Raw genomic sequence first — 24,106 nt, 5'->3', positions numbered from 1 at the left:
TTACCATAGTATTCCCAGTGAAAGCCAGTGGTAGTAGATTGCTGACCTTCCCAGTTGACTGTAAATCAGGATTGTAATAATAAATGAGAGTGCTCCCCAGCCTTTTGTTGCTTCTGCCCTCCTCCCCCACTCATATAAACTGCAAACCCCATCATATCCCCTCTTATTCCCTTGCTCCCCTCTAGCTGTCCTCTGACCCCACAATGCACACACACACACACACACACACACACACACACACACACACACACACACACCCCACTGCCACCCTTCAAGGCATATTTCCAGATTGCTAATTGACTCCTGGTTCACAGGCTCACAGTGTGCAGGGGAGTCAAACCGTCCCGCTCCCCTCCCCTCCCCTCACACACACTCTCTCCCTCTCTTTCGTCCTGTCTCCCTCTGCCATCTTTCATTATCGCTCCCTCTCTCCAGTCCCTCTCCCATCACTCAAACCTCTGTAACATCTATCACTTTCCCCCGTCCACATCCATCTTGTCTCCTCTTTCCTCTCAAGCTCTCTCATGTTTGTTTTTTTCGTCATCCCCTTCATCTCTCATCCCTCTTCCATCTCTTTTTAATTTTTTTTCCACTCTCTGTTGGCAGTATTGATGCCTCCCCTCGAGGCAGTGCTGTGGTCCACTCAGATGCAGTGGGAGTACAGTTCTCTCACTCTCCCTCACTCACTCTCTCTCTTTCTCTCCCTTGCTCGTTCTCTCTTTTCGGAGAGCCGATTTGTCCTATCGTTGGCAGTAAAGAGGCTTTGTGTTGCGCTAACGAGATCAAAGCTCATTTAGGAGAGGGCATTAACCAGACTGATCGCTTTAACGGTCCAGAGCAAAGGGAGGGGGGCCAGATGAACGGGCCACGATATGAATGGACAGATTGCCCAGATAGGTTATTACCAGAAGAGAACAGTTTTGGTTTTGGAATGGTCACTACAAGCGGTACTCATTTCATCAAGCTTTTCTTGTTACTGCAAAACAAGGGCACTTAAACTTTTTCGATCCAGCAGCCAAATTAGAAACATAGGCCCTTACACCAGTAGTGAGGCTAATGAAAACATATTGCCACCAAAAGTTAGCTCCTGACCATTAGTCTAAGAAATAAGGCATCAGGGGATGCTAGGGTGATCCTTCTGTGGGGTTCATATGGTCATGAAAAAAACCTGGAGAAAACAGCAAATTTGAAAATACGATTTTCATCGCCTGGAAAAGTTAGGGAAACTATTAAAGTTTTTTAAAAGTTGTTGAAATTTGACAAAAGCAAGCATCGGATCTGTTAAAGATTGATTAGACCAATTAAAACACACACACACACACACAGGGTGGAGCCCAGTGCAAGCTGTTTTGTTACAGCTTGGACTGGAATTAAAAAATGTATCTTGGTGTATATCTGTTAGTCATTTGTTCTAGAACGGCTCATACATCATATTTAAAATGTAGACTGACTTTCACAACATGGAGTCTAGGCCAAGTCTTAACCTTTTCTTTGCCAAAATAGTTAATGTCCATGGAAAATAAGCCAAAATCTATGTTGAAATGCTGGAAAAGTAATTGAAAACCAGTGTCTGAGCTGGTTTTTCCTATGTTGTTGGGTTAAATCTCACCCAGCATTCAGAAGAGTTTTTAGAAATGTATAGAAGTCCAATTTTCATAGACAGATGGGGCCAAATTCTACACATTTTAAACCCTTAGTGAAGGAAATACTTAGAATTGGCCATTTCAGGCTGTGTATTTGACTGTCTTGACTGATATTAACAGAATGTAAAATAACATAACACACTGCTGCCATTTGCACTAATAGTACAACTACACTGACGACAGATCTAAATGCAGAGCAGTAGCATTGCTAGCATAGGTTAGCCTCTAAGCCCTGCAAGTGCCCATATGGTCTGTGTGTAACTGTAGCCTATTAGTGTCAGTGTTCCTAACAAGTCAGAAGTCTAAATAATTCACAGAAAAGAAGAAATGTCTGAATAAAGGCGAGCGGCATTGCACAGAGGCAAAGGAGACATTTCGGAGTGCAGTGCCGTGCGTTCGTGTGTTTTACAGTGGTCGTGCACCTTCCCACCGGCCTCGCATCATGTTTCCTCCTCCTGTTTAATGATTGCCATTAAACTTTGAGCTGGAGCGCGGCGGAGTCACCCTTGACTTTTGAACCAGCAGCGATAAGCTCAGAATTCTCCCGAGAGACAAAGTGGCTCAATGATAATTTTTGTGTGTGTGTGTGTGTGTGTGTCTGTCTGTCTATCTATCTGTCCTCGTTAAGCACATAAAGGTCTCACCTCTGTATTACGACAGTGATATGTTAACTCTCCCTGCACGGTGTTGTCGTTATGTCACTCGGCCACCCCCCCACCCCCCAACCCAATGCCGGCTCCTCCCCAAGGCTGCCCCCAAACTGTCATATGTACTCCCGTCTCTGCCCACACACACAAACACAGAGTGAAATGTCAATTCATCCTGGCTTTCCACCCCTCCTTTTGGTCCCCTTTGCCCCTCCCTCTATCTCCACCATATAGACTGTCCCCCCCAGCAGCCCCCCCCTTCCCAAATTACCCCTCTCCACTTCTGCCCCTCCCTCTCCCTCTCCCTCTCACCATCTGTTGACCTCATGTCATTTTGCCTTCCCTCTCCACCGCTGCCCCTCCTCCTCCTCCTCCCTCTTTCTTCTACCCGTTTGCTCCACCAACTCCCCAACTTCTTTACTTCTCCTAAAATAGCAAGTTGGAGAGGGAGAGAAAATAAACAAGAGAGACGCCCTTTACTTTTGCCCTCCACGGAGAGAGGGGGGGGGGGGGTGGCGGGGGGGTTGGTGTGAGGGGGACAGAGAGAGGAGAGTGTGTTTGTGTGTGTTTCTGTGTGTAACTGGTTGTCTGATCCCTGCCAGCGCAGCCTGAAGCCCTCGCAGTCAGCCAGCCGGCGCCCTCAAAGGCTGCCCAGACTCGGCCACACCTCGCTCGCTAACTGTATAGAATTAACTAAATGGAAACATGGGGAATTGCAGTATGGACGCCCAGCTTGGGACGGGCCCGGTGTAGCATGCAGCACTCATTTTTTCCATCTCTCCATACATTTATTTGAAAATCATTGCCGGCTGAAGCACACTTTCGGGCACTTTTAAGCCAGACAGGCATGTAAACTTACACGACATGGCAGCAGCGCCATATGGCAAGGGAGTTGAGCGCATGTGTGTGTGTGCTGAGGGAATGCAAGTAAACGAGAGTGTCTGAAAAGTAGTAGGTATCAAGTTCAGACCCTCGCTCCCTTCCCCCACCCCTTAAGAAAATATAAGTCACATGGCATTCTTGACTTATGACTCATTGTCTCCGTTTCGACGACGTTCTCGCTCTTTCGCTGCCATATATTTTCTCTCGTCTTTCTTGCCTTTTGTCTTTCCTAATCCACCACATTCCTCCTCCCGTGTCTCTCTTTCTCTCCCGCTCTGTCCTTAATTTCATCCCATTCTGTTGTTTTCTTTCTTTCTTTCTTCCCCTCTGTCCATCCCCCATCCGTCCATTCGCTCCCTCCCTCCTTCTTCCAGACAGATTGATTCCAGATGTTGCTAAATTCTACCCTCCCTCCCTCCTCCCGTTCCCCGAAACTCCTCCTCCTCCTCCTCCCCTCTCTTTCTTCTTTCCACTCTGGTCTTTCTACTGTAGAACAACACTGTTTCACCCTGTAATTTCTCATACCAGTGTTGGTTAGGGATAATTTTGGTTTAGATTTCATCTCCATGCCTGTTTTCCCTCCCAGTTTTGGTGCTAGTGCAGCTTCCAGCACTAATTCTGTCTTCATTTTGGTATTAAAATGCTTACCATGTGCAAACACCTGCAGTTGTTTGTATTTTGCATCTGTACATGGCTAAATTCCACAGCACGGGTATTTGATTTCTTGGTTGCGGTGGCCCGCCCCTGCTGAATGAATACTGCGGATACAGCGAGCAAATACATTTTACACTTCTAGTGCTTGGTGTGTTGAAATCAGAAAGACGGCACAGTCCGATTTGAAATGCAGTGCAGTCTTGGTTAGTGTCTCCTAACCTGCGTCTGCTTAATTTCTAAAACGCGGAGAGTTTTTCTCATTCCCACTGACATTGCCAAAGGCGTTGTGGATTGAGATTCTTCTCATAACACTTCATTATATTGCATTTCCATCTGAGCCCTCATGAGTACCAGTTGTTTTTTTTTTTTTTTATTAACCAGTGAGTGTGTTGCTGAATATAAGCCTGTCCATTCCCCCTGTAAAAAAGTGGCGCACCAAGGAGAGCGTTCCCCCTGGGGACGAGGCACGAGGGGGAAATTGGTTCCAGATGAAACAGGAAGTGGAGTGGGGGAGACAAAGAGAGAGCTGTTTCAGACAGGGGAGCGGGAGAACGGGGCTCAACTCAGGACACACACACACACACACACACACACATAAGACAGAGAATGTTTATTGCCTATGCATCAAATGTCAGACACAAGCTGTGTTTTCAGAAGGAAATCGTCTGTCTTATTCCTTTTTTCTTTAAATTTGTGGTGTTTTCCCTCTTTTTTCCTTGTTAGTTACATCATTCTCCCTTGGCTTGCTTCACGTTCTCTCTGTCTAGCCACCCCTCTGTCTGGCTATCTATCCATCCATTATAACCACATCTGTTTTTGCTATTAGTCTATAGAGCCTGAAGAAAGGCTCTGTAACAGCTAGCTCCTTAAGATCACCTTTGCCAGCGGTCAGGGTGTTTTCTTTCGCTTTTGCCGTGGCATCCCGAATCAAATGCGTGCCGTTGATTGGCCGAGTGAATGAAATCAGGCAGTGATTCCCGCAGCAGGCAGCTGGAGGTCAGGGCCAAGAGGTTAACTCTGTTGACACTCTTCAGAAGCCACGACTGCCTTCCTCCTCGCTGCAGCATAACACGGCCCACACTCGAGCTGCTTGTTGAGTGGGGGAGTGTATCCAAGCCAAGGGGCTGCGCATGAATTTGAAACATTTTGTCGACTCCCCAGTCTCACAGATCAAATGTAATGGAAACCCGTCTGCGCTTCTAAAGACCCCCAGCACACATCTGTCTTTCTCCTCCTCAGATCCCCCACCTTCTCCTGCAGGCGAGCAGAGGCCCGAGTCTCACTAGGCGGTCGTGTTTTCTCTGCGTAGCGTGCCAGCAGGCTAGACTGCGCCGGTGTCATCTCGCTCACTGCTGTCAAAATATCATCGTTTGGTTAACTTTTCCCATTGTTCCAGTCCTCCTCTGCCCCCCCTCCCTCCCCAAAGCTTTCTTTGTCTTCCTCTCTTTTCTTTTGCCTCCTCCTCACCTAGCTCTGCTGCACAATAAAAGACAGAGAGAAAAGAGAAGGAGAGAGACAGAAATAATCTAATTAAAAGTAATTATGGAGCAATTAACCACAACACTGGTTTCTGGGGCAGGGTCGAGGGGGGATGGGGGGTTCACACTACCAATGCAACACAATTGGTTTAGTATGGCTGTATATAGAGGAGAGGCGAGCTGCAGCAGTGATTCACTAACTAGTCAGTCATGGTGCAGTCACCACAGACTGAAACACATGTTCATAGTTAACTTCACTCATCCTCCCCCTTTGGGAAAATGCCCCTTGTCCTGGTAAGAACTTTTTTTTTCCATTGGTTGGCATTGTTGTTGATTTTGTATAATGCTGGGTGTTGATAAACAGTAGCGCCATACTCATTTTTTGGTATCTCTATGATATCAAGAGGTATCTAAAAGCTTGGAAATATTTATCCCCTGCAATGAGATCTCGGGCTTTCTGTAAGGTAAAGGGAAGCTCTCATCATGCAACAGGGTAGGAGTGAATGGACCAGTCTTTGTAGATGTATTACTCTTGCATAGACCAACAAATACCACCATATGGGTAAAAAGAATGATAGAGAAAATTATCCTTTTAAGCGTTATAATCGGGTGTGCATTTTCCAGCGATGCCCACCTCTGGCTTTGTGAGATGTTCTCTCCCCCCCTCAGGATTCTGTGGAGAGGCTGAAAAGAAGCTGAGGTGTTTTTCTCAGATTTGAGTCTCAGCTGTCATTTTTTTTGCCATTCAAGAAGGCAAAAGTTGCTCTTTCGTGAATAGTTGGTGGCAAAGTTTGGTCGAATATTAGCTGAGAGCGCATTTCAACTGAGCCGCAAAAAGTTTTGGACTGTCATGCTGCATCCAGTCATTTTCTAAAGCCAAACCGTTTACACTCCTCTCTTCCCCTCCCGTTGTCTCTTGCAGAACAATGAGCCTTTAAACCCCGGTTTCCATGGATACCCACCTCACAGTCAGGTAAGAGATTAGTGACTCCTTGCAAAGCTCTGTAAAAATAAATGCAAAAATAATGTAGTCCAAACCCCCTGAATCAGTTGAAACCTCATGGATTTTAGCCCCCCAGCCCCCTGGACAGCTTTGAAATCAAGAACAGCCTTCACCGAGTCAAGTAAATCAAATGTTGCTCATTCAGTTGCTCATTCGGTCCTTGCAAAATAAGTGGGCTTTGTTACAAAAGATATGAAACTTCTCAGGCTGCCTGATTAATAGCCCAACAGCCAAACAAAGTATATTTGTTAAAGGATAATTGGTAACTCATTTCTGTTGTTGCACCCTTTATAGTCTGGATCCTCCGCAGTTCAGAATAAACTGAGGGGCGGACTTAAGGAAATAACTGTCTCCCAAACCAGATATATAACATTTTAGAATCAACTCTTAATTTCACACCTAGTTTAGCTGTCTGGACCTAGTATTGTGGTCCAGATCTGGCCCTGTTGCGGAGTCGACTCTGTTGCACTACGCATCATTACTGAGGCAATTATTCAAGACAATTATTAAGTACTGTGAGGTCTCCTTTTTTTCCCCCTCTGCTACAGCTTGCAGTGGCTGATAAATGAAGGCTGTTAGAGGAGTTGATAAAAGAGGAACTGGTCGTGATTGATCCTCCCTTTCAAAGGCTTGACCCTCAGAAAGGAGGGAGAAATTATGTGATCACCTTCTCCAATCAGAGCTTTTGCACACTCTGCATGCCTAGCATTTCATAATACCGTCGTCTCCCCCCACCTCTATCTCACTCTCTCCCTATATGTCTCGAGCCCCCCCCACCTCCCCCCTTTTTCGGTCTTTCACTCTCTCTTTCTCATTCTAAGTGCCTCTCCCTGCGTATTGCTCTCAGTAATGAGTGCCTTATGTGTGCAGTGCAGCGGCAGGGTGGCTGACTATTCTCTTATCTACCTCCAAGCAGCAGAGCACAGAGAGTGGCTCAGACCAGCTCAGCACTTGGTGTGTGTGTGTGTGTGTGTGCGCGCGCATTTGTATCTGTGTATACCCATTTGTGTGTGCTTGTGAGTGAATGAGGGAGAAAGAGAGAATAGGTGAGCGGTCTACCTCGGCGTTTAAGACCTTATATATGCTTGCGTGCATATAGCTTTGTCTGTGTGTGTGTGTGTGTGTGTGTGTGTGTGTGTGTACATGTACGTGCTTCCTCTGTCTGCATCAGGAATGTGCAGCTCTCTGGCAGTGCCACAGGAGGGGAGTGTTGGTCTGTGTGCCTGTTCTCCCCCAGTCTTCTTCTCTACATCACAACATGAGAGATTCTCCCAGCCCTCATCCCCCTGTCTTGTATTCTGTCTGCTCTCATCTTCTCTCTCTCTCTCTCTCTCTCTCTCTCTCTCTCTCTCTCTCTCTCTCTCTCTCTCTCTCTCTCTCTCTCTCTCTCTTTCCCCTGCTCTGCCTCATCCTCCAATCCTGCTCTACCCCTGGCATCTCCTTTCTTGGGAATACGGATCACTTAGAGAGAGGGAGTGAGAGACTTGAGATTGGTGCCGCAGGAATGTGATTTTTCAGGTTTTATTGGAGGGACAGCACACGTCACTTTAATGGGAGATTTCAGTTTCCCTGCTCCCCTGGCCACTGCTCTTTGATTATTAATACTATTATTTTGTGAGCGAGTATTGACCTTCTGACAAGAAAGAGAGAGAGAGAGAGAGGGGGGGGGGGGATTGAGAGCAGGGAAAGAATGAAAGTAGGAGGCAGAGAAGTGGAGCAGAGGTGAAACAGAAATGGAAGCAAGTTATTTAATATAACTAGCCTGCGGGGCGCATAATCATACAAAAGTCGATCACACACAGAACAGATCGGTGTGTATCCTGGCCCTGGCCGACCTGGCCTCATCTGCTTGTAAGACAAACACCTGGGCAGAGAATACTGATGATCCTCTGTACCTGTGAGCTTCCCTTGTCATCTGAACATTTTCCATGCCAGCCGAATGCACACCACTGCATTTGTTTTATAAATGATTTAACATTCGTCCCCGCTAATGTATTCCGCCCTTGAGCACACATTAGGAGTCTCCAGCACACTAGCTGCTGGTTATCATGCAAATGGGGCTAGCCAAGTCTAGCCTAACTGTGTTGGCTCGCTCATCGCTGCAGTACATTTGTCTTGGTAATGCTTATGCCTTATGTTATGCATGCATGTTTGAGCTGCCTCCAGGTCTGCCTATGTCAATACGAGCATGCTAATAAGTGGCGGTGTGCTCAAGCTCACTGCAAGGGGTTTTGTGTGTGTGTGAGTGTGTGTGTGTGTGTGTGTGTGTGTGTGCATAAGCGTATGGCCATTTCCACACAGACCTTTCTTACCTGTGGGAAGGGCATGTCAACTCCGTGCTGTTTAGTCCACAGAGAACATCAGGGTCAGCAACAAACACACAGACAAGTCATCAAGGCTACATGTCTAGGTGCTTTTTTGTCATTTAGCAATATTGGATTTAAATCCAATAGAAGGCCCATAACCTTCTCATGAATAATTGCAGTTCTTCTGCAAATTCTCCTGGATCATTACTACATAATAGGCAAGCCTTGGCTATTGATTGTCTTTAGCCTCTGTATTTGTTTGGGAAGGAGAAGGTCTTTGTTTGAATTAGCCGATGAGCGTGGGATAGATGTATCCCTTTGTTTGAGTGAGTGTGTGTGTGTGTGTGTGTGTGTGTGTGTGTGTGTGTGTGTGTGTGTGCGCGTGTGTATGCCAGTCATGTTGCAGCAGCATGAATATGGTCATGGCACATCTGTGTGTACATATGTGCGTGTGTTTGTCTGTGTATCTGTGTGTGTTTATCGGCGTGTTCAGTCTGTGTGCTTAATCCCCAGATCATCCCCTATTCATCCTCTCATCCTCCTCACTTACACCCTAATCCTGTCATCCCCACGCTCTTTTTTTTCCACAGGGCCCTTTATCCTTTTATCTCTCTTTCCCGTTATCTCGTGCTCGCATCCACTGCCCCCACACCCCTGACTCCCCTTATTTACCCCCTTTCCCACCAACTCCCATCACCTATCTTGCCCTCCCTCTATCCCTCCATCCCTCTGGACCCAGTTCTCGCCAGACTCAGCAGATGTCTGAAAGCTTGGCATCAGGGCTTTTTTTCCACCAAGTTCAATCCCTCCCATATGAAAATGCGGCACAAGGAACTGCACTCTCATCTCGGCCAATTAAACGCGCCCTAACAATACAGCGGTGGGAAATATGGGAACTGGGCCCGAGCCAGAGAAAAAAGGCGCAATGCAGCGTGATACAGATTCATGTGCAGGTTGGGGTTTGGATGCTATAATCGGGGCTTGTTCTCCCTCTGTTTTGTGAGGCTCCCATCTGTGCGATGAAGGCAGCTGCAGCAGGGAGATGGTGATCGAGGAGCCTACCTACGCAGCTAGCTAGCTAGCTGTCTACCGGCTGGCCTACCTACTACTGCTTCCTGGAGTTGACAAGCTGCCACGCAATAAATAAATGATCAAAAAACGCTGCAATGCAGTGGGGGCAGCGTTAGTGTTCTGTACTTCCAGGCAGCCAGCGCGTGGATAGAAGACAGCATCTTCTTCCCTCTGTTTCTCCAGGGCTTTGAGACGACAACAACGGCAGCTTTCTGGCTCCATCCAGACACAAGGCGGATGGATGGAAAGAGGGATGCTTTGACGGATAGGAGGGACCGAGACTGAGAGGGAGGGAAAGTTTGAAAGAGGGGAGGGAACATGAGGAAGCAGGGGGAGCAGCAGGACGGGTAACACGAGCATGTGAATGACAGACGCAGAGCAAGAGAAGAGAGAGAGAGGAGGAGGAAAGGAGAAGAAGCTCAGGCTGTCAGGAGAGGAGAGATAGAAAGGCCCAGGGGGGATCAGTGGAGCAGGGCTAGAGGAGAGGAGAGGAGAGGAGAGGAAAGAAAGAGAGGCAGACAGTGACAGAAACAACAAGGCTCGCGTGGTGGAGAAGTAGAAGGAGGGACGCCGGTGAAAGGGAGGAGTAGGAAGAGGGAGTGAACGAGGGAGAATTTGAATGTGTGCGAGATACGTGGACTGAAGTGGTCGACAGCTCATGGTCCTAGAGCAGAGAGGAGAGGAGGAGTAGGAGGAGAGACAGACAGAGGGGGAGAGGAGGAGGAGGAGAAAAGGGAAAGGGGAGAGCTCGTCACCAGTTGTTCCTCTAGGACAGACAATGATGGGGCTGTACTACCCTGCAGTGCTACCGGTAAGCTAACTTCTTAAACAGAGCTTGTTTCTGTAAACAACTTTCTGCGCAAGTCCAGAATTGCGAGAGCACAACTACAAAAACAAGGGAGGTGAATAATGATTTTTTTTCCCATCCTCTATTTGTGCTGCATGATATCATAAATATGATTAGTGTGCTGTTTATTGTGCAGCTTGTTTGGGTAGATTTATTGTCTTGGCCCAGGTGAGGCCTTTGTCAGATAGTTGGCAGGCCATCAGGCTAACAGCAGGACTTGTCCCTGCCGCTCAGCTCTTTGACTTGTAACTCCCTGCGCGTTTTTAACAATCAAAATCACTTCAGTGGCGCAGTTTTAGAAATCACCATGAGATTGTCGTTGTGTCACTGGTGCAGAGGCGACATACAGAGGGTCACAGCACCTTCAGCGGAAAAGAGCATGTGTTGCTATGAGTATAATGCTGTAACATATAGTGTTTATACAGTAGGCGTCCCATGTTAAGCTACACTTAGCATATGGTGGGTGTGTCTGCTGCTTGAGCTGAGAGACAGCCTGAGGATGAGAGCTGCTTTCTGGCTCTGTTCTGGCATGTCCTGCTCTCTGGTCCTGGGCTCCTAAGGGCCTTGTGGGATTGGCATGTGTGTATGTGAGCGTATTTATGTGTGTGTATGTGGATGAGGGGGCGTTACATTCAGACACTAGAGAGCAACCACTGCTCATGTCATCTTAGATTGTCTGTGTTGTTCTGTGTATGTGTATGTAGGGCGGGCATGCCGCTGCCATGCTGACTGCACAGAACGTCATGTTACATTTTGTATGTATGCATTTGTATGCATGCATGCATGCGTGTGTGTGTGTGTGTGTGTGTGTCATGCTGTGCCAGCGTGGGGGGTAGGGATATGATTTTGTTAAGCGATTCTCTGTTGTCGTCCCAGCTGTCGGGGCAGTTTAAGTCATCATCTCTTGTTGGATTGAGAGAGACAGGTGCCAAGGCACAGTTGTTGCTACACACACACACACACACACACACACACACACACACAAGATTCAGCGTTGTACTGCTCTTATGCCACAACAAAACTACACACATGCACATGTTGTTGCTACTAATGAGCACATCACAACGGTCTTGTCATATAGGACAACAAAACCACACACATTCTCAAAGGCTCAGGTCAAGGTTCTGAGCTTCTGTGGTCTCGGAGTTGATTGGTCCGTCAGCCATGGGTGGAATCTCCCTCAAGACCTCTTAAAACTCCTGCCCTCGCATTTCTCCCGTTCCCTTATGAGCTTCCTTTCCTTTCCTCACTCCTCTATTTTCCTTTCCCCGCAGGCTGCAGCAGCTGTTAGCTAAACACGTTATTCCTCTTCAAACAGAATGACACCAAATGGTGGATGGGGGTAGTAACTAGGAACAGGGGGGACAGCAGCTCCATGTGGGAATGCATTTTAAAGGTGACACTGCTAGGCTGTCACCCTGTCCTCTATTAAGTTAAAGTCACTGCTCTCTATTTTGGGTGACACGTCTCCACAGAATAGGCTATGGGTAAGGGTAAATCTTTGCATTGCTGCTGCCAGTCTCACTTTCTGCATTGAAAAGTTGTCACTCTCACTATTTTACAGTCTGCTGACACTACAGACAGCCAAATATGTCAAAGTTGACACAACTAACATCATCGCAGCAGGGCTGCACAGTGCACGGGCAGCCTGTTCTGTTCTTGTCATTATTGTTGTTGTAAAGTCCCACAAAAAAGCAAAATTGGGCTCACCAGTAGTCTAAAATACTTGGTTTACATAGGTTTCTAGTCCATTTTCTCCCATCCTTTAGCCCCATGACTCTGTGTGTTTCTGCAGGTGTCCAGAAATGTTGCGTCATCCCTCTGACACACCTGCTTAATGCTAAGCCACTGAGGAAAGGTGTCAAACCAAGCCACTGTTAGCCTGAGTGGCAAGGTTGTGAGGCAGTGAGTGGCACCTGTGTATTTAGGCTCCTTGGCTGTTCCACCTCTCATATTATCTCCACACGCCTCTGCTTGGCTAGCCATGAAAAGAGGACAGGGCTTCAAGGAATTTGCAAGGGAACCCCACCCAAGCCTTTTACCCTCGGGTTATGTGTGTAAGTCTGTGTGAGTGTGTGTGTGGCTGCATGATTATGAGAAGGGGACACACAAACACACAAAGTACACAAGCACACACCATCTTCTCTGTTGCTGCACATTTAGCAGTAGCTAACTTGGCAGGATTCTGGGTGTTTGTGTGTGTAGCTGCTGCACTCGCATAAGGAAAGTGACAAGTACGACTACAGCAAAACCCACACACACACCTAGCTTTACCTGTGCATTTAGCATTGCACATTTAGCACTAACACAGACTGCAGTGCTGGCAGTTTTGGCGGCCTAATGCACTTTGCAACACTGGTCCACCTCAGGATTAACTGTTTTCCCACTGGCCATCCAGCCACTAAAGCTTCATGCAGCGCTAACTGAATGCTGCTCAAACTGCCTCTGCCCGGGAGGCTATACAGGGTGTGAAGGTGTGAAAATAACACAATAACAACACAACACACATGCATACAAACACAGATTCCACACGACACGATGCACAGTTCTGGTGCAGGGCAGTCTTAAATGTATGCGATGCCTCATCAGCGCCCTGTTTCTGCTATGGTATGGTAACAGCATTGGTGGCATCGCTACGCCTCTGCACACACTGTACCCGAGCCCACACTGCAGCAGCAAGTCACTGGGTTCAAACTACCAGTGGGTTACAAATGTAAATTTGCTTTTCTAAAATTATGGTGAAAGTGTAACCATGTACAAAGATGTGCAAATTCCCCATTTGCATTTTTGTTATTTTTGCCATATCTCAATTGCTGTTAAAAGCCTCATACAGATGCCTAAAATAATTAACAACATGTAATCATTTTCCAACCCTTTAACATAGATTTTGTAACTGTAATGTTTCCACATTTACAGACTAATGGATTTTGATGTCCTTGCACTTAAAATCTGTTTCACATTAAAATGTGTGTGTGTGTGTGTGTGTGTATGTGTGTATATTTATATATATATATATATATATATATATTCTAAATACATTGTAAACTCTTGACAATATTCACATTAAAAATATCTGACAGCCCTGATAAATAAATAACAATATGTGACGTTTGTCATGTTACAGGCCTGAACCTTTTCTTTTCACTTTTGGACCTTTTACAAAGTACTTGTTTAGGGAAAAAAAGGAGTAAAAATCGATGGTCACTTATCACTTTAATTTTTTCAAGAATTGTTTTGTTCCAGTCACCAATGAATCAATCTGCGTATCCTTTTGCACCTGTTCAAACTTAACAGTGCAGGATTTTCCATACAGTTCTTCTTGTGGATGGAGTGAGCAATTCATACTGTCTTGCGAAAAATGCAATTTATTTTAAGTCATTTTAAAATTCCTGCTGCAGCACTGCAGTAAACCTTACAGGGCGAATTCTGCAGTGGCAACATTTGCAAATTTACTATTCCCTTTGATTCTTGCCCTCCTCAGCGTTGGTTGTATGGATCATTTGTGACCTCTTCATGATTTAAGCTCATTGTACTGTTGCACTCAGTAAATCAGCCTGGATAAACGGATATGTAAATCCCTTAAATGTAAATGTCAGTCAGTGTTGGGATTAGGATTAAAGGTCTAATAAAGAAGAGATTGTAATCAAGATTCAAATGACAGGACCGAAAGAATAACAGTATTACAAACGCAGTTGCACCCTTCACATATAAGGCACCATGCCCCGGGATGAAGCCAGACTTACAGCTGGCAGATGGAAGTTAAAGGCGTTTGGACTGAGTTCACCCTCCTCATCATTTATCAGGAACACTGTTGTCGACGTCAAGTTGTGAGTCTCTACCTGCCTTTACCCTCACTGCGATATAATGCACGTAATGTGAGTAAAATTTTACAATGACCAGAGTTGAATAGCAGATGCAAATAATTATTTGCGTTTGTTTTAACCTGAGTGGAGTGCCAGATGGGTGGGCTTTACTGCAGCAGATGGTGACACATGGGCTGTCGATCATAGTTATGTATACTAAATTGACTTTCAAACTTTCTGGCAATTATTGTATTTTCATGTGTGTCAGACCCTGCCGTCTTCGCCCTTCATCTGGCTAAAATACACCAAAAAGTAATTTCAAAATGCAAATATCATTTGACCCAGGCCTGATTGGGACCACTTGCTTTCTCACTGAAATAAGATTGTCCGTGAATCCAGCTGATAGCTATGATTTCCCTTTATTGAATTCACATCTTAAATTAATTTAGGAATGGAAAATGTAGACAAAGGGGAAGAGGCAGGTTAAATTGGGTTGATTTTTTGAGCCTCCAGACAGTTGAAACAAATTGAGTTGTAACTCAATATTGAGAAGGTGTGGCTAATATTCAGTGATTGGAAGAAACTAGAAACTACTTATAAGAACGAGGTTGCTATAACTTAACTAAATGATAAGGATTTACTTCTGATGATGAAGGGAACTAAAGATTTTAGAACATTTTTCACCACCTCAAGTCTTTCCAATGCCCTCCATTCACAGTCTGGCCAGTGAGGGCAATTTTGCTGTAGCTGGAGAACTTGTTAAACTTCCATCTCTGGATAGTTGCTGAGGTCTGTCAGAGTGAATATGATAATGATGAAAATGATAATGATCAGAACTGTCAAAAACAGAAAAGCTTAATGTCACATGTCTCAGCAGAGCTACCGAGCCGCTGACTTAGGCTGTGACATTTTGACAATGGATTAAAGCAGATGGGATCCCTGGCGTTAGCACTAATAATGACACATGTCTCCGTAGTTTTTGGGAAGCCATTAAAAAAATGTCCCCATCTTTTACTGTTTTTAAATTCTTGAACTGTATTTTTATTGATATGTGTGACTGAAATTCTGTGTTGTTTTTTTCTATTGACCCCTTCTTAACAAAACTACATTCAAGACTTAGCTAAAAGCTCTCAGTACGGCACTTTTTTCCTTTTAAAATAAATTCCTAAGTGTTTTTCTTTGTGCTGTGCCCTCAGGGTCTGGTTCAGTTATCTGTTGATGCACCTCTAAGGAAGCGACCTTTGTCTAATCTGATTGGTTGAGAGTCAGGAAGTAGTGACAGGAGTTTCTGCACAGAGGCAGCCTTATAAGGAGATGGGCTGCGGCTTCTGCTTTTGATGGACATAGCCATGCAGCAGAGGCTTTGGAGCAACTGGAGGGGCGGGTGTCAATGGTTTAGAAGGGGGGAAAAAAACTCCTTCTGGCTTTCATCAAGCGTGGCAGGCCAGAGCGAAGAGGGGAGGGGAAAAAGGAGGGGGAGAAATGAAGGGAGGCATACTTACTTCTCCAACCACAGAAAAGGAAAAGAGACGAATTGCAGAGGGAGAAGCTGAATGCAATATTTTCTATCCCGAGCCAAGCTGCTGCTCAGACAATAGATAGCTCACCACGTACTGATGTGAATTCATATGATTGATAAGTGAAGTAACTCGTCTCTGTTTAGTTACAGTAGCATCACCAACTCGGCCATCCCATTGTGTGTTTTGTGTTGCTGATGCGTGCTTCACCTGGTTGGCTTGGCCAAAGTGGACTGTTGGCAGACAGACAAAGACGCACGCTTGAAAGGTTTGCTGTGAAAAGGCTTCTCCCTCCCCCTATCATTCTCGGTGTATGGAAAAACATATGGTGTCTCAGGTAACAGAACTGTGCTTCCTCTGTGTGTGTGTGTGCGTGTGTGTGTGTGCGTGTGTGTGTGTGCGTGTGTGTATGTGCGTGTGTGTGCATGCATAAAGTGAGAATGAAACAGAATGGATGAATAGGTCCTACACCAGATGGTGCTTTTACTTGGTAATATCAGACTGTTGATTTAAAAAAAAATGCTGTCAGATGATACTTGATCTGCTATATTTTCACTTTAATGCAAAGCCTAGGCTAATTAAATGTACCACAGATTAAGCCAAGTCTCTGTCTTATCACACAATGTCGAAATTGGGTCTGGAAAGTTTGTGATAAGATGAGACCAAACATAACTCTAATAGAGCGTGTCATTATTTTCCATAATCCCCTCCCCTCTCCCCTTGAGCCCTCCCTTTCTTTTTCCATTCTTTTTTTCCTTTCTCTCTCTCTCTCTTTATGACTATATGATGCTACCATCTAGGGCAGTCCTGCTCCTTAGTCAGTGTGCCAGGAATTCCTGTGTAGACTAATGGTGTACTCTCCTGCCTGCGCTCAGTAGTAACCAAATTAAACTCATCCATCCATTACCAGCAATCCTTCCTTGCTTTCATTCATCCATTGATCTGCTCATCCGTTTATTTTTCAGTCTATTCTGCACGCCGTCCGCTGGACAGCTCGATTATGAGCAGTATTCAAATGATGCTGCACAAGTCAAATACATACAGTAGATGGCCACAAACAGCAAACAGGGATGCAGCGATACTGCTTCGCTTTCACTGAATAGTGTAGGCTCGGACCATTGGCTTTGGCGTCATTCACTGGACAGAATCATTTATATAGCAGCTTATTTTTCCCTTATTTTGCATATGAGAAATGCTGGCTTCTGCATGCAAAACATGGAGAAAATTAAGACAGTTTGCTTTTATTTCTGGATAAAAGTTACTCATGGATTTTGGTGTTATTCTGGGCAAAATATCTGATGCATTACATTTTTGTAACAATGGCTAAGGGTAAGCCATTGTTCTTTTAAGCATATTCTGCAGAGAGCTAAATATAACATCAAATTTTTTTCGTTTTGCTGATTATCTGGGTTATTGTGGAGTGTTATGCAATATCATCTGAGGTAAATAATTGCCAAGACATACAGAAGTCTTTATGGTATTTAATTCAGCTCGGAGCTGTGCTGCGGCAGTATAAATGCCTCATACAAATTGGTGATGTTCCTATGTCAAGACCATGAGCTGCGTCTCAAAAACAAATTGGGGTCCATGTTTATCCTATTACTGTCCAATTTAGGCAATTCAAAAACTCCAAGGTGACCCAGCTCTGTCATCCATGCTGATGATGTGTCTCAGAGTTGGAATGCTAACGGGGGGTCACTGACCAGCTCTCCTTGACATTCTCATTCAGTGATTCACTTAAAAGGCAAAACCCCTGCTGAGTCTAAATGAGCACTTCTGTTAGAATGACATGATTAGAGCTAATACCAGCTCTGGCTAATCACAAGCTTTGACCCTTATGTTTTTGCTCTTTTCGCTCTAATCTAGCTCCTCTACTCTCTCACTCTCCTTTCTATCTGCCCCCCCTCCTTCTCTCTCCTTCTCTCTCTGTCTGTCTCTGTCTCTTGCTCCCTCCCTCTCTCTCCCTCCCCCCAGCAGTTTTGGTTAGTGTGGCTCAGCTTTGGGCTGGGATATGCATATAGTACACACCCTTTAATGGCTGACTGCAGGCTACTGCATGTTTATGGGCTCACATGCCCTAACAAGCAGACTTTGATTTAACCTAGCTAGTGTGTGCTACGGCCTAGCCAATGAATTTTAATGGCTTGTCGCCTCTTTTTATACAGGATTTTGATTGCTCTACTTTTATCACAAGGCCACAGAAACTGTTGCAGATCATGCAGAACACGATCAGCTTTCACACATTCTTTCCTAGCATACATTCAGCTTTGTCACAATAAGATTGTGGGAGAGGATGAGTTTCCTAGATTCTTCCCAACCTGTTTTTGGATTAGGCATCCTTCCCTGCCTTCTCTGATGCTCTCTCTATCGTTAGGGAGCAGGTCCCAGAAGCTGTGTGTCTGCTCGGGCTTGCGTATGGGCTTTAGCGTGAGCTGGCCGTTTGTAGTCGGCATGGCTGTTACTACAGAAGGAGAACAGTGAGCAGTCAGGCTATAGGATTAAATCGAGAAAAAGAGAGGGAGAGTGAGCTCATTTGCTTTGCGGCAACACATCTTAGTTACTCTGCCTAATTAAAAAGGCTGTCTGGAGACACTGTGTCTGCAGGCCTCACCCAGCCTAGATGCAGCTCACGGCGGAGCAGTCAAGTCCAGACCAGTGGTTAATGGTGTTGGATGCTGCCTGGCCTGGTGTAACCCTGTGGACCAGCACTTCCCAACCCCCAAACCAAAGGGCTTCATATTTTTTTTAAACCTCTTTTCTCTCTCTGCTTACACTTTGTCATTCTTGCTATATCTCCCTGGCCATCCATCCGATCTCTCGCATTCACTCTGCTATAAAGGGATTTTGTGGAACTTCTAAGATGCCCTTGAGTGTGTGTGGAATGATGGAAGCATGCAATATTGCAGCGTCATGACACACAGGACAAGGTGTGCGCAGTGTAGCGGTGTCACGCTTAAGATTCTGTGGATGATACTGCTGCAACTGATACAGTTGTAACAGAATGGAGGAAATGGCCTGCAGCACCTCTGCAAGAGCCCAGCTGATACACAACTTGGTCTGAATTATAGATGCCACCTAAAGGAAGCCCAAAAAAACAGCAACACGTGCTCTCGCAGTGCGCTTCCTGGCAGCTGTAAATGTGTCAGGATAAGTATTTATCCTTCTGTCTTTACGTCCATCCATCCAGCAAGCATCGTTGTGTCTCAAACTGTGTATCAAATTTTCTGATGTTCAATAATAGATGTGTTTGCTGTAAATATTTCATGGTTGGCTGACTGAAAACACATGCCTGTCAGAGATATGGAGGAAGGGGGAAAGGAGGGGAGAGAGTACAGCAGTGAGGGAGTGAAGGAGTGACTGAGCAACGACGGAGGGAGAGAGAGTGTGAAATTTAATAGGCATGCTTTTAACCCCCTTGTTCTACCTTTATCAGGGTGCTACACCACCGTAAAAGAGCTACCAAATGTGTATATTAAGCCTTCTCCTTCTCTTCCTCCCTCTCCCTCCCCTCCTTGCAGGGCTCTCAAGATTCGACAGGAGGACAGGAGGGTTTGGTTGCCCCGCCCTTCACAGCGTTCCCTCCGCCGCCCCCTCCTCAAAATGGGTTGTCAGGGACAGAGTTTGGCCCCGGGGCAATCTTTGGTGCTGGGGGCCAAGGTGCAGCAGAGGTAGGGGCTGGCACTAATGGATCCACCTCCACTACCACCACCACGAACAACAACGTAAGCACAACACTGAGTGTTCATAAAGCGTTTGCTGAGTCGTTTGACTGCTGAATGAATTTAGTTGTTGTAATTTATGAGTTTATGGGATATTGAGTTTGTTGTGTTCATCATTTTCTCATTCCTCCTTGTTTAAAAAAAATAATGGAGGTATTCAACAAGAAAAAACATCCCTTCTCATTCTCTCCCTTTTCTCTCTCCTTCAGATTTTTCTGCTCAACAGTAAGGCAAGCACCTAATTTAGATCTGCTGAAGAGGCTAAATGACTCTAGGCCAGCTGAATTTTTTAAAAAAAGAGAGAGACTAAACATTGTGTGACAAACACAGCTGTAACACACATAACATACTAATGATCAGGGTGCCTAATAATGACTCAAAATGATGACTCAGCGCAAAATGACCAAACCAAATTAACATCTTTGTTAGTTTTATCTGCCATGCCTAAATTTCAGTAAATCTGACAACTACAACATAAAAAAACGTCAGAATTAAATACGAGTCCATTTACGGTTACCAGCTCCCGAAACTTGTTCACATAATATGAACATTTATTAAAGTACTTTATTACTCAAGCCTGCTACATTATTGAACATCCATAGAGTTTTAGTTGAAGTTATTTACCATAACCATTACATCTCAATTGCAGTTAATGACACTTACTTACTGAGATTATAAATTTTATAATTTTTTTTTTCAATGCCCATCCTATCAAACTTTCACTCAATAGTCATATTGTCCAGTAGGGCTGTGTGATGGGGGAAAAAAAAAAAAAAAACAAATATCACAGTATTTTTGACCACATACCTTGATATTGAAATGTTTACATCAGTGTACACTAGCGATGCTTTCATAAGATATTTAAACACAAGGGATTTTTGATCAACAGTCATTAGTAATGTGGATATGATGACCAAGCAGGTAGAGACCACAGAGCAGCTAGCAGTCTAATAGGTTTACAAAACGGCATCACTTTATTTCAACACTTATCATATTGTGACATTCCAATATCCATAATCCCAGACAATAATAACAATATATCACCCAGCCCTATAATATCCAAGACTGTAACTAAATGATGGCAACATCTTTCCACCTCAAACCCTCTGTGTTGCTAAAAGAGAAGCAGTCCGGCTAACAAGTATGAATAAATTGCCATGCTGTTTTACTGCTATTTTTCCTGTCTCTTCATTTTGCCCATTATCTCACCTCAATCTCTGTCGCCATCCTCAATCCCTAAGGTCTCTCTCTTTCTTTCTCCCCACAGGGAAAGACAGAGGACGCATCCCAGGGTGAGGCGGGCGGACAGTGCGGGACAGGGGGCACAGGGGCAGGAGGAGGAGGGTCTGGGGGAGACTCCACAGAGGCCAAAGGAACCCCCAAACGCCTTCATGTGTCCAACATCCCCTTCCGCTTCCGGGACCCTGATCTCAGGCAGATGTTTGGGGTAAGGAGCTAGGAATGTTCTTGGGCCTCATTTTAAACAGGATCAAAAATCAGTCTAGACTCCTTTGCACTAAAGAGCCCGGGGTGATAGGGAAAGACAAAAGACTGACAAAAAAGACCGACATTGTTTTGGTGCTTCAAGGATTCAGCTAGTGTGTTAGCAAGACTGACCATCTGAGAGAAAAGTGGACAGAACAAAGTTTACCGCAAGAGGAGAGTGAGAAAACCAGTAATGAATACACTAAAAATCCATGAAGTAGAAAGTTTACTTTTGTGTAATAGTGACCCCTGGTGCAAAGTAGTTGTAACTCACACTTTGATGTCAGAAGCTTGTGAATGTGTAGCGAGGTTTATCTTCTCAGACTGCGATCCAAACTAAACAGTTAAAGAGGACTCAGTGTTTAAAATAAGCTGTTTTTTTTTTTTTTTTGCTTATGTCTGTTGGCTAATTTCTTTTATCAAATTTATTTGCAGCAATTTGGGAAGATCCTAGATGTAGAGATCATATTCAATGAAAGGGGTTCCAAGGTAAGTGCTCTAAGGCTATTTGACTGACTTAAACCAATTTCCCAACAAGACCACAATCCTCTCTAAATATTGAATGTATTTCCAGGCTGCATGGTTGTCCTGTTTCTATCAACGCCTGTCATTTTGCAACGCTACTCTGCCTTTAAGAGATGGAAAGCAAATAATTGGATGTAATGATTTGGTTTTAGAATTAAGTCAGCATGTAGCCCAATGTTTACAATTTACAGTGCGGTACAGTACAAGTTAAAAGCGCATGTCCTCTGTGTTATAGTTTCTCCCACTTTCCCTCCCCACAATCCCCTTCCGCCGTGCCCCACTCTCTCCACTGACCTCTCTAACCTCTGCCGTGTACCACAGGGCTTTGGCTTTGTGACATTTGAGACCAGCGCAGATGCAGAGAAAGCCAGGGAACGGCTCCACGGTACATTGGTGGAAGGTCGTAAGATTGAGGTAATTTTCCATTCTCCCTCTCTCTCTCTTTCTCTCTCTCTCTCTCTCTTTCTCTGTCTTCTCTCTGTGCTCCCATCAGAATTCTGCCTGGTCACTGACTCTGCTAGCTAGCTCCCATGCTCCCTTCAGTGACATGCTCTGATGCAGCCCGCTGGTATCCCACTCCCTGGTCTTTTGCAGTATGCTTTTAATTTTTTTAAATGAGAAAGACTGACTTATTTTTAGTCCGCCTCCCTTTTTTTTTTCTTTTGTGGTGGGAAAGGTTGGGGGTGCAAGAACACCATATACAGCATGCTGGGTACTTTTCCTGCATACTTTCTGCATTATTTGTGTTTTTTTTTTTTTCTTACACTAAGCTCTGTTTCTCTATACCTTTTTCTGCCACTGATGTGCAGCTTGTAGCCACACCGATATTACAACTTTTTCCGCGCCAATTGAAATGATGTTTGTGTAGTTGGCACCGGAGGGCATGAGAGGAACGCAGTGAAAGGATGATGCATGGCAGATTGCTGTCAGATGCTCTTATTTTCTTCCCTAGCTTAGAAACCCTTCTCTGTTCCCCTCTCCCAGTGCTGTGGCTAAGTGGTTGTGACAAGCTTATGGCTTCTGGTGCAACAGCAGCATGCTGGGAATCGCAGCAACACCAACGCATGTCCTCTTTATTAAAGTCTGGATTCTTACCAAAGAACTGTACACTGTATTTCTTATGTAAAGTGTTTGTCCATTCAGATTGTTTTAAGAAATGAAAGCATGTGTTGTTTTTAAAGTTGGGAAAGTGCATGATATTTCTTTTTAATCATTTTTGTTTTGGTTATTTCTTTATTTATGTATTTATTTACTGATTTATTTAGTGCGGGGTGTCAATCTGCCAAACGTCCATATTGGATCTCTAGAGCCAAGCCATTTTAAGCCAGGATTTCTGCATGGGCTTACTGTGGTGACTTTCTTGTCGTGTATGTGGGTGTGTGGGCGTGTGCGAGTCAGTCCCTGCATGATGGTTAAGGCTGGCCAGACCCTTGTTTAGTTCTGTACTCTTAATCTTACCCCAGTGTGGTCGTGAATGAATGACAGCCACCTGCATCCACCGGTACAACATATCCCCCCTCTGCCACCTCCACTTTCAGTCAATCAGCAAGCTGAATGGATACTGATGGAGCCAACTTAACCTGCATCAGTCGTGCCTTTTTATACAGTCAACAACCTGTGTTGTCCCTGGCGTTGCTATAACCTCTGACTCTGTGTGTGTGAGTGTCTGAAGTTGATTTTGATCCCATGTTTTGCATGATATCAGCCACCTTTTTATTAACCAGCAGGCAGTTTGCCTTTCTTTCAGTTGTCACTTCTGCATGTGTTCTGTTGTACTTCAGTAATGGTGTTAGGCTGTGGCAACTCATGTATCAACTGCATGGTGGGCCAGCAGCGGAGTCTGCAAGGCCCGTCTCTTTCTCTCTGTTTATAGTGCATGGGCTTGACGAGACAAAGGGCTGATGTAGGCCAAATGGTGGTCTTGTGTTTATACATACATTCTTTGAACTGAGGAGAAAGGGCCAGACATTTCTTTTTGAGGCAATGCTATCTGGCGATTCTCCTTTCTTGTAGATGTTGCTGCGGTAACTCTTGCTTTAATTGGTCATATCATTTCAGAGTTTGTTGAACTATGTTTTCCAGAGAGATGAAGATGGGGGAAAAAAAGAGAGGTCATATTTATTATAATGCAGAAACTCTGAAATATAGGCCTGCTGTATGCTATGGTTTTACTGAAACACTTTAACCAGTATTGAGTGTGCGTGTTATTGCTATCCACTGGCATGGGGTTTATATTGATGCAGCCTAAGTGTGCATGGTTGGTATTGTAGTATGGTTTTCTCATGTGGCCTGAGGCAATACTTCAGACAGTTGGATGTTTCTTCTTGCATGTCTATTTTTACATCAGATGTTTTGTTGAATTAGTTTTGACGATGGGACTGTTCAATTTCCGTTGTTCAGTTGGCATGAAATCAGTTGCACCTGGGTGTCTTTTAGCCTTGCTACACTCATGGAAGTAGGGTTGAATAGTTGCATTTTTAGTTCTCAAAATGTTTTTATTTCAACCTTGTCCATCTTAAAAGATGT

General features: G+C 44.8%; 1 protein-coding gene across 4 annotated transcripts in view; it reads left to right on the top strand.

Moving 5' to 3' along the window:
* LOC115363913 (RNA binding protein fox-1 homolog 2-like) overlaps positions 1-24,106 on the top strand; it is a 45,907-nt gene that overhangs the window by 2,882 nt on the left and 18,919 nt on the right. For 2 of the 4 annotated variants that reach the window (XM_030058258.1, XM_030058256.1), the window contains exons 2-6: positions 6,227-6,277; positions 19,370-19,573; positions 20,838-21,017; positions 21,491-21,544; positions 21,902-21,994. In XM_030058258.1, coding sequence (XP_029914118.1) covers positions 6,227-6,277; positions 19,370-19,573; positions 20,838-21,017; positions 21,491-21,544; positions 21,902-21,994 — 582 coding nt within the window. Of the gene's footprint in view, positions 1-6,226; positions 6,278-9,934; positions 10,496-19,369; positions 19,574-20,837; positions 21,018-21,490; positions 21,545-21,901; positions 21,995-24,106 lie in introns of those variants that run through there. The other 2 variants (XM_030058259.1, XM_030058260.1) reach the window with 2 other exon arrangements.

Source organism: Myripristis murdjan, chromosome 8 (assembly GCF_902150065.1).
Source record: "Myripristis murdjan chromosome 8, fMyrMur1.1, whole genome shotgun sequence".
Taxonomy (NCBI): domain Eukaryota; kingdom Metazoa; phylum Chordata; class Actinopteri; order Holocentriformes; family Holocentridae; genus Myripristis; species Myripristis murdjan.
This window is presented reverse-complemented; position numbering and strand designations above follow the sequence as displayed.